Raw genomic sequence first — 10,862 nt, 5'->3', positions numbered from 1 at the left:
TTTAAAAAGCGCTTCGTTCCTGTATATCTATAGCTCAGCTTTCCTTGATTTTGTTTTTGTAAATGGTGTATGTCTAAGAGTTAAAGGTGTTCATTCCTTCATCAACCACCGCAGCACTGGTAGATACTTAAGAAGTATCATCCCGTTCATCCACTTACCTCTATAGAAGAATTGTCTGGCCACTCCAATGACGCAAAGTGCTCATTGACTACGTAACAAATGTTGCATACCCTCATAGACTGCCAAGATACACAAAATATCACAAGAAAGAATAATAGACCACTATAGTGCTAACTAAACTTACGAAGGGGTCCGCGGACGAGGATGTGCACTTATGCGGAGAACAGGTCTGGTATACAGCAATGTCGCAGTATCGAGTCGAAGCGTTAAAGAATAGTTGACCTCCCAAGCTCATTAAATAAATGAATGGAGGAATTCATGCAGCTAAAAAAAAGGTTAAAAAAATGTCCTGCTTTGAAGTATTATCGTGGTCGTTAACACAGCTAAATGACTGTAATGAAACCTGACTTTGAAGAAGAGAAGTGATTAGTAGGATTTTTTAATCCTGAAGCTTCCCCAACGGAGAGCTTCTTGTAATCATCACGTTGCAAAATGTAGTTGTGCTGATATTGTAGCAGCTCAATTAAGGTCCATACCTGACAACTATGCTTATAACACAAAACATCGTATAGCACTATTTCTAAATTTGGATACCTCGAGCTCCCTATGCTCGAGTTCCATAGTTTTTTTTCCCTATTGTTCTAAAACCAGGGATAAAAAAACTAGCAATCGGCTCATAAACAAACCGATATTTAGGACACCACAATCAGCTTTAGGACGAAACAAGCCGGGCTCCGCGTGTCCTAATAGGCACTCGACAACTATTATTGCTCTTGCTGTGCTTGCCAGGCTTGGCAGTCAGATAGATGCACGACTTGTTATCGCCGATGATCCCCGGAGTCGCAAACTCCCAGCATAGCTCTTCACAGAGTCCACGTAGCCACTGTAGATCTCTAGTACCGTCATTCATGGCAATATACTCTGCTTCCGCTGTAATCTTTGCATTTATCTCTTGCTTTCTTGATCCGTACGAAACCACGTTACCATTGACGAACGCCATGAAGCCTCTAACACTCTTTCGGTCATCAGATTCATTAACGTAGTCAGCATCGGTGTAACACGTCAGCTTGACGTCGTTCCCAGTAGCAATGTCCATCACTAAGTCGTGGTCTTGAGTACCACTCAGGTAGCGTAGCACCCTCTTTCCCGTAGCGTAGTGTGTGTGGTCGAAGCAGGACAGGTACTTGCTGAGATTACGCATAGCGTGCGCAATGTCCGCCCTTGAGACTGAGACCAGATATTGTAGTGCACCAACGAGCTCTCGGTACGGGGGCGGAGAGTCATCCTTTTCATCTTTGACCACCTCAGCGCGCAGCGCTTCAGGTGTTGCAACCGCATTGCAACCCTCCGTGTGAAATCGCTTCAGCACCTCCGTAATATGTTGCCGCTGGCAAAATACCGCATGTCGACGCTCGCTGTCGATCAGTATCTCCACGCATAGTATATACTTGACTGGTCCGAGAGATTTGAGTTCATACTCGTCACTGAGTTGCTTAGCAACCTTAGCGCAAAGATCACTAGGGCCGAGGAGCAGTGGGTCGTCGACGCACACCGTGCGCAGCATGTGACGTCTCCTCCCACTTTCCTGGCGTAGAGTCCGTAGTGAGAGTCGAGGCGCTCGAGTCCGATCTAGGTCAGGAACTTGTGCAATATTTTGTTCCAAACGCGAGGCGCTTGTTTTAGCCCATACAAACCCTTCTGTGCCTTGCATACGTAGCGCGTAGAGTCTTCTCCAAAGCCTGGAGGATGCTCCATGTAGACCTCCTCGTCGCGATCACCGTACAGGGACGCGGTCTTGACGTCGATCTGCAAAACGGCCCATCCGCGTTGCAGCGCGTATACGATCACGCATCTGATCGTCTCAAACCTGATAACAGGTGCGTAGGTTTCACTGTAGTCGATGCACATGCGTTGTACACTGTAGAAAGCCTCTGATCACTAGTCGACCCTCATATCGCTTGATTCGGCCCGTGGAGTCTCTCTTGAGCGCGTAAGCCCACTTACACGAAATAACACGATTGCCCTTGGCCTCCGTGCGTCGCGCGAGCACCCAAGTTTCGTGCCTGCTGTGAGTCCATCTCGACTTGCATCGCCGCTTTCCACTCCTTTTACTTCTTTGACCTTGCCGCATGCTTGTGTCTAATGGGGATCTGCACATTCTCGACGTTCTGCTTTGTCACATTCGTCACTAAGTAGTCCTTGAGTCGGGCAGATGGCTGTCGCTTCCGCTTCGGTCGCGAGATAGCTGCACTGCGTCTGGCGACGACTTCGGCTTCCCAGTTCTCGTCTTCGTGAGCGTCACGTCGACTGTCCTTGGTCTTCGAGGCTCCCACTCGATCTGCACATGCTTTCACCTTATTCTTGCCCTTAGTGTTCTTCCGCTTGGAACCTCCCACTGAAGCTGCTGGCTTCTTAGCGTCCTCGCTTGGTAGCTGCGGGTCACCACTTCGAGTCGCAGACTCGGCTTCAACTTCAACACCTTGGTCCTGGCTCTCGCCAACAGTGGCCAGCTTCGCCATCTCCGCTGCTCGTTTTTCTGCAAGCTCTGCAGGAAGCTGCAGGTACGTAGACATTGTCGTCCGGATCGGCACGATCGGGATCTCCGCAGGTAAGTCGTAGTCTCCGTAAGCGTAGGTGTTTGCAAGAAGTTGCTTAATATACACAGTGCTCACCGTGTACTTCTCATGTGCCTTCATGTTTCCATCTCTGCACGTCGTCACTGATCCTGTGCGCAGGTTCAGCAGCTTGTAGCCCTTGGTCTTCTCGCTGTAGCCAAGTAGTAGCACATCTGCGTCCTTGGGGTTAGCTTCTCTTTTCGCTGCCGAGAGTCGTCAGGGATGTGGGCGTGCACCAAGCACCGCCACCTGCTAAGCACGTTGAGGCCTGGTCGCTCTCCATACAGGGCCTCGTACGGGGACTTGGTCCTTCAACACCGGCGTCGTCATTTTGTTGAGCGTCTCGATTGCATGTAGAAAGGCTTTTCCCCATAGTGAAACAGGCATTTGCGTAGCTTGTAGCATAGATCTGACCTGCCGCAAGGCGGTCTAGCTCGTGCGCTACACGATAGCGTTCTCCTGCGAGCTGTAGGGGTTAGATAAAAGCGTGTCGATGCCGAGATCCTCGCAGAAGGCCTCGAGCTGCGTGTTGACGAATTCGCCACCACCATCAGAGAACAGCATCTTGATAGTCGCCTTCGGGAACTGGTTCTGGATCTAGCGAATCTGCTTCTGAATCAGCTCCGTTGCTTCGTCTTGGTAAGCTAATAGATATCTACACTTGTATCTCGTAGCTTCGACGATAAGTAATAGAAACTGTTTGAATTCGATATTGTATCCACTCCAACACTGCTTAAGTCGACACAAAGCTTGTGCAAGGGCTTTGCAGAGCGAGACGGCTTGCGCTTGTAGCTCATGCGCTTCGTCTTTGCCTCTAAGCATGGAATGCATTCATAGGTCGCAAAACGCTACGACTGCATGTTGATGCCAAAGTTATAGTTTCCTGCCATAGTCTTGATAGTCTCCATGTTCACGTGGCCCATGCAGTTGTGCAGCAACGTCATGGGGCTCTCAGCTTCTATGGCCTTGACGCTCATCACGTTCTTGCTCTGGCGCGGCGTCCACATGCGGTATATCCCGCGGATGTACTTGAAGCGCAGCATCAATGTGTCCTTGACCAGCCACGTAGTCTTCTGATCATGCGAGACGTGCACTTTGAAGTTTCCTTTGAACTGCATGCTGGTCTACGAGACAGGTTGTAGGCAGCCGACTTGGCGTAGCTCACGTAATCAAGGAGGCGCTCCTCGATCTTGCCCGTGTGCTCGTTCAGCACCTGCATAAGAACTGTGCCCACAGTTGCGCGTTCGGTGGTGCCGTTGCCGAAAACTAACTCTGCAACTGAGTCTTCGTGCAGCTTCGTAAACAAGGTAAGGTCGCTTGACACGTTGGTCTGCGCGCCGCTATCCAACACCCACTCCACCATGTCCTGGCCCTTGTCCTTGTAGTTGAAGCTGTCACGCACACCAAGTACATGCTCTTGTCCTTCAGCTTGATTCGGTGCAGCCGAAGTGGCTGTTTTCAAAGTAACCACATCGATCATCCTGCGCGGCGGGTTGCTCGAGTTGTTGCCGGAGTTGCTGTTGTTGCCACGCTGGCGGCACACAGGATCGCCACTTCAATGTCCTTGCTCTCCGCACGTGTTGCACTTCGTCTTCGCCTTAAGCTTGGTGATGTTGTCCCTCGCACTGGATGAACTCTTGCTCTTCTGCCGCTTGTGCCGCCCACGTGGCGATGAGCTGCGACTGCGACGATTGTTGCGGCTGTTGTTGCCTCGTGCTTGGCTGCTGCTCGAGTTTCGATGTCTTCCTCCGTCGTTGTGTCCGTTTCCACGGCCACTAACAAATGCAACATCTCGCTGGACGGCACGTCCACCTCCACCGCGTCCTTGCTGTAACACGGTCTCTTGGCGTGAGTGGTCTGCGAGTCGAAGGCGCTTGATCGCTTGCTTCCACGTAATGGACTCATCGCGTCCAATGCGTACTTCGTGCTCGTTTACCACTGCTGGTACACACTCACTGTGTTCGACAATAGGATAGAGACGGCTTCCTGCTCAGGCAGCTGCTTGCTCGAGCGGCGAAGTCTCTGCTGGTAGTCGTCGATGTCCCGAATGTATCGTCAAGTCGTTCGTCACGTTGCAAACGTCGATTTAGCATATCTCGCTTGAGAAACATGCTATTTACTCCGGGATGGTTGTCAAAGTGATCTTCCAGTGTATACCACAGTAGAATAGGATCAGCACGCTGAATATCGCTTGTAAATCGCATCTGTAGCTCTTGACTAAGTCCCATCGTAAGTTCGCGTTGAGCAACACGCAGTCGTTGCTTGAAACAGCCGCGCTATCATTCGTTACGTTGGTCTGCCATCGTTTCGCGCTCCATGATGGGGCCCAAGAGGTGTGCGACGTCGAGAATGGAGAAAATCTAGACGCGCCACGTCTGATAGTTGTTGTCGGTAAGTCTTGCGCTCAACTGCACGTGTCCGCTCTGGTTCATGCACCGCGTGTATCTGTGGTCTCCAACCATGGGCTCGTCCGTAGCGGAGTCGGTCCCGGCCTCGGTCTGGACTGGCTGCGCTGCAGGCTCGGACGGTCTTGGCTTTCTTGGCGGCTCGCTCTGACGTGTGCTGGCGCCGGCAATAAGTTCCTCTATGCTTGGGTTTCCTCGGCGGGACCCGTACGGCGTCGGCACTCGCTGCGGTTGTCCTCGAGCCGCTGAGAATTCTTGAATGAGATGCCTTTGTGAGCGTCGTGTGGATGTTTCCACTGGAATGTTTTGCACTTGATGCTGATTGGTCAATGTAGTCATAACGGTACCAAATTGGGCCAATAGGAGCTCGAGTTGTTGCTTAGCTCGGGAAGATGACGCATGCGACGTCGTAGGTGCTTCGTCTGAGATTGCCTCGTCTGCTCTTGCAGGCAACTGCAACTCGTCCGACGCGCGCGAGCTCTTCGTATCCCGGACTGGGATTCCAGCTTCCCTTCTTGCGCTCGTAACCTGAGTGATGGTCGCTCCTCGATTGCTCCGTGTGGTGACCATTACGATGAAGGAAGTAGTCATAGCAGCGCTTAGATGCAGAGACGGAAAGTCCAGCAGGGGAAAAAGTCGAGTGCTACTGCTTGCTCTTGACGGCGCAAGTTGTAGAGTGGGCAGCAGCACACGGAAACCCCCCGGTAATATGTTCGTAGGATTAGCAGTAGGATGGGGCTGGCGGCTCGCCAGCCAATGGTCTGTCGAAGTCCGGCTTCTGGACGCGAGCATCGCGTCCTGGAGGCACCTGAGCCTCAGGTTGGAGCTGGACGCAGTCCTGGCTCTTCCTCCACACTTGACAGAGCGGACAAACCACTACTTCCGTAGGTGGCAGCAGAGGCCTGAGAGGCGAGCGCCTTATCTGCAGAAGGAGTAGCCGCGAGTCCAAGGTGTTTAGCTGGAGGTTGAGAAATGGTAGAAATGGTATCAGGACAATAAGTCGCGCTAATGTGAGTGTTAAGTAACTTTTATGAAACTTTACGTAGATAGGCCGGAAGAAAGTTAATATTTGAGTTTTAGGACAATCTGGAGGACACAAGTTATAATATTCTGTAACGAAGTAGGAAAATCTCCCTGTAAAATTTAGAACAAATACGACACTTTAGGACGTGTCTTAGGACGCATTATCCTATAATACACTCTGTGTGTAGGATAATGCGTCCTAAGACACATCCTAAAGTGTGCTGGAGCACATAGTCTTACGATGTCACTTCTTTTTAACAATAATAAGGTAAGGTAAGGTATTACGTGTTTCCGTAGCCAAATTACACCTGCGCTAGGCTCAACTTATAATAAGGTAGTACATAACCGAGCATTGTTAAGGTCGCTGTAAAAAGTTGTGCGACCTTAACTAGCGACGTTAAGGTTGCCAGTGTCAAAATTGCAGCCTTATTGATGACGATCGGATGACATTTTGGTTGCCAGAGTCAATTTGAGTAACCTTATCGAAAACGATCGGACGACATTAAGGTTGCTTTAACGCCTCGCTTCGTTATGTGTGCGTTGCTCCTGGCAGGAGCTATTAATACGCACACACACCGAAGGAGGAGTCCTGCTGCATCTTAATCGGGAAGAACAGGGGCAGACCATGCTACAGTACTGTATTACAGCTTTTTTAACGCTGCCCTCTTTTTTCTTCTTCTTTCATTTTGCTTATCCATTGTTTAGGTGTGTACAACGTCCCCTTCTCGTATTGTGCTTTTGTCCAAACATCGTCGAATCCCTCGTATCGTAGGTACTTCGGGTCTGCCTTCAGTTCGGCTATAGTTTTCCCCTTCCAGCCATTTTTCTTGAATAGTGTCTGCGGGGTTTCTCCTGCGGACAGCCAAGATTTGTGCTCCATCCTTTTCGATAACTTATACATATTCTGTTTCTCCGCCAGTTTGCTCAGCTTCATCAATAACTTCGGCCCCAGTTTATTTCGTTCTTCATCTTCTCCACCCGCCGTACTGGCAATTCGCAAGAAACCGTGACTTGAGCTGACCTTTTGACTTAGCGATGGTGCGGACATTTGGTTATGGTTCGAGAGCGTATCAGGTGGCAGCGCCTCGCTGGTTGCCAAGAGAACCAACAAGATCACAAACGTAAATTCTCGCACCATAAGCGATCTGCGAAAGGAAGTGAGCTCGAAAGTGCGAATGGAGGAGTAACGGCGTAGAAACCAACTCCAGATAAAGAAATGCCGGCGACAGGAAATTGAATAGTTGGCGCGTACATGTGTACATGCGTGCAGTAATCAAGTGCACTTACAACAAACCGAAACAGATCGGGAGATACAGTACAGTACCTATGCGGGCCGCATTGCGGCATACATCAACAGTGTACTGTACTTGTATATTAATTAGATAAGCAGCACTTTTTTCCGGACGACGCACATACAGAAAATGAGGTGCAGTCCAACACAACCGACGCACGCCAAATCTTGGCTTGTTGGAAAATCCGTCAGTTCGGCGCAGTTCTGATCTTAGCTACGAAATAGTTGTTCTTATGGTTCCAAGAGTTCAGCATGCCTCATCGCCTATCGCTTCAAATGTGCCCTCTATGGACATACTTTAGATGACTCTAGAATGTGTGTTCACTCGATATTATATACCAAAGGCAAATTGGCACTTCATGCTGAAGTTGTAACCTCAGCAGGATAAATTTATCGTATGCAACCACAAGTTACCAAACGCTACTGCTTGTCGTACAAAAAACGTACAATCGTAAAAAAAAATAGCGGAGAGAACGTCAGACGTTTCGCAAACTTCCGTATCTTCACTTCACCTTATCGCTACCCAAAAGATAAAGTTAAGATTTCGCACTTCTTCGCTGCATTATCTCTTCAGTAAAATTATAAATCTGGCCAGCTACATTTGTTAGGAATGCACTGCTCGTCTTGACGAACTGGCCAACAATTACCGACGATCCCCCGCGTTGTCATAACGGCTGTGGTAACGCTACATGTATGATGCTGTATTCTAATACAGTACTCTGTAGTCAGTCACTGTAGTATGCTAGCTGCCAGAGGTCTAGCTGGGAAGAACGTTTCGGATACATGCTGCGCTATATAACTAAAGAAGTGGACTACCTACAGACTGCAGGCTGCAGTTATCCCGCTCATATGTGTATAGGTAATGTTTTGCCGGGTATATCTTCGCCGCTAGGTCGTCCAAGCCTGTTAGAATGTAGCGGCAAGGCCGCAGTCGGCCAACGGAGTCGCACCATAGCTTTGCGTTTTATTGTGTGGGGTAAGCCCAAGGATTTTGTTCTCCACATTCGACGAATTCTGCAGCGAAAAATCTTCACATCAGCAAGTGTTGTCTCATTTATGTTCTGCTGTAGGGGTTGTGAGGATAATACATTATCTCACAAGAAGGGATCCGGCAAGTATCGCCAAAAGGCTCCGACGCCTACGGCCCCAGCTCGACGTGTCCACCAAGTCACGGCGCCCGACTCAGGAGCTTCACATTGTGAAGGTAGGTACAGCCATTTGCGAATTGGCAAAATGTTGTATTATTGTACTGGTACATGTACAGTATCTATGCATCTCAAAAGCGATCAGCATTTGATACTTGGTAGGGTGCTGCGATAGCCATTTACATGTACATAACGTGCAGCTTTAACAGTGTTGAAGCACTCAATAGCATCTTCGAAAATCGATGCCACTGGCTCAATGCTCCCCCTTATCGTTTTTTTTTCATTAACTCATTAGCTCTACACTGAACGCTTTTCGTACATGTCGTGTGTCCACATCACACATTTCTTTTCTTGACATTCTCAAAGGTGCAAAAAATGCCGACCGCAAACAAAGGCGTGCTCGTCAAGTGGTACGTGGCGTATTCCGCAATGGACGAATGTCGTCATTCAGATCCCTAGTCTGTGTTTACCTTGCATCACCCACTATCCATACTCCCCACAACTAACCACGTTCTTGACAGTGATCCGGCAACAAAACAGTATCTGCTGCATCTCAACGAGACAGCGGTCCAGGTTGATTTTTTTTACTAAGGTATTGGCCAGCAGTTGTTCATGTAGCTAATGGACGTTTTCGCATTGTGTGTGCTTGGTAGCAACGGTTTGTAATTGAAGATCTGGACGACACACACCTATTTATCGTACCGGATTCGAAGGTTATCGCATTTATCGAGAAGAAGATGGACGAATGGAATGAGAAGAACACGTATCAGCCACCCACGCAGTAGGGCAGCGGACTGCCACCCGCTATGCATGGTCGTGTACTGAATCACACCGAGTGCGTATTGGTTGCTTACTAAGAAAACGGATCAATCAACACGGTTTGTTATTGAGATGATTGGATTTTTTAAACTCGCACAACTCATCTAGCTCTTGTACATGCGACCAGAACTGACACTACTACTTCGTGTAGACAACTCCCTTCTTCACTACGTGTTCAATAGGAGGGTCGCCCATTTCGTAGATGATCTGCTCCCACTGCGTAGCACGCATCAGGACCAAGTCGCCCTGCTTGCCGACCTCGAGACTGCCGTGAGTAGCCGACCGGTTGATGGAGGCAGCGGCGTTGATGGTGGCGCCTACAAGAGCCTCCTTCATGGTCATACCGAACAGCACACATGCCATGTTCATGGTCAGTGCCATGGAAAGGCAATGAGCGTTCGGGTTGTAGTCACTGCCCAGAGCAACAGGAACACCGGCAGCGATCATGTCGCGTGCTGGCGGATTGGGCAGCTTCAGGATATACTTGGTAGTAGGCAGAAGCACGGCGAATACAGGCTCTGGCTTGTGCGCTGCCATAGCCTGAAGATCCTCAGCAGTCAGCATCTCACAGTGCGAGATTGCACGGGCGCCCAGAGTTGCCGCCAAGGTACCGGACTGCATCGGACACATCTCATCACCGTGGAAGTTAATGTCCAATCCCGCCTTCTTGCCTGCCTCTAGAATACGGTGAGAGTCGTTGTGCTCGAACACACCCTTCTCGCAGAACACGTCGATGAATTCGGGCGAGATGGTGCCGTCCTTCTTGGCCTGCACAAGAGCAGGAATCTGCTTCGTGATGATATCCTCCGTGGCCTCAGCAGCAGTCATGCCGTCAGGAACCGAGTGACCACCCAGGTAGTTGGACACGATCTCCACAGGGTGTGCGTTGTCACCCGTCGATGCGGAGTGTAAAACACGCAGCATCTTGAGCTCAGTGTCAGTCTCGAGACCGTATCCGCTCTTCGCTTCGATAAGCGTCGTACCGCTACGCAACATGCGGTCTAGTCGCGTACGCAGCAGCTCCAACAGCTCAGTTTCTGAACTCTTCTTGGTGTGACGCACCGTGTTGTTGATGCCGCCGCCGCTCTCGTGAACTTCCATGTAGGTAGCGCCAGCCAGCTTCATGGCAAACTCGTTGACACGGTTGCCGCTCCACACTGGGTGCGTGTGCGCATCCACAAAACCCGGCAGTACGACCATGTCACGAGCGTCCACGTCCTTCTCAAAGCTCACGGGCTGCAGCTGCGTGCTCAGCCACTTCTCTACGTCAGCGGCAGGACCAACGAAGGCGATCTTACCTGCCTTGTCCACGACAAGTGACGCATTCTCGAGCACAGCCAGATCCTTTTGGGCCGCGCCGGTCTTAAACGGCTCGCCGTTCGCACAAACTTGAACGATCTGGCGCGCGTTGGCAATACGAAGACGGAACGAGCTCATGGCGTCG

At 50.1% G+C, this 10,862-nt stretch overlaps 2 protein-coding genes across 2 annotated transcripts; both read right to left on the bottom strand.

Annotated features, from left to right (window-relative positions):
- Positions 1-6,815: 6,815 nt before the first annotated feature.
- PITG_00579 (secreted RxLR effector peptide protein, putative) lies at positions 6,816-7,301 on the bottom strand (the record flags this gene model as incomplete). Its single annotated transcript, XM_002909120.1, has 1 exon — positions 6,816-7,301. One exon carries the CDS (start codon positions 7,299-7,301, stop codon positions 6,816-6,818), a length of 486 nt encoding a protein of 161 aa, XP_002909166.1.
- A 2,255-nt stretch (positions 7,302-9,556) lies between these two features.
- PITG_00578 (metalloprotease family M38, putative) lies at positions 9,557-10,855 on the bottom strand (the record flags this gene model as incomplete). Its single annotated transcript, XM_002909119.1, has 1 exon — positions 9,557-10,855. The coding sequence occupies one exon, from the start codon at positions 10,853-10,855 to the stop codon at positions 9,557-9,559; it is 1,299 nt and encodes a 432-aa protein (XP_002909165.1).
- Positions 10,856-10,862: the final 7 nt, after the last annotated feature.

The sequence above is a fragment of the Phytophthora infestans genome, genomic scaffold (assembly GCF_000142945.1).
Source record: "Phytophthora infestans T30-4 supercont1.1 genomic scaffold, whole genome shotgun sequence".
Lineage (NCBI taxonomy): Eukaryota > Oomycota > Peronosporomycetes > Peronosporales > Peronosporaceae > Phytophthora > Phytophthora infestans.
This window is presented reverse-complemented; position numbering and strand designations above follow the sequence as displayed.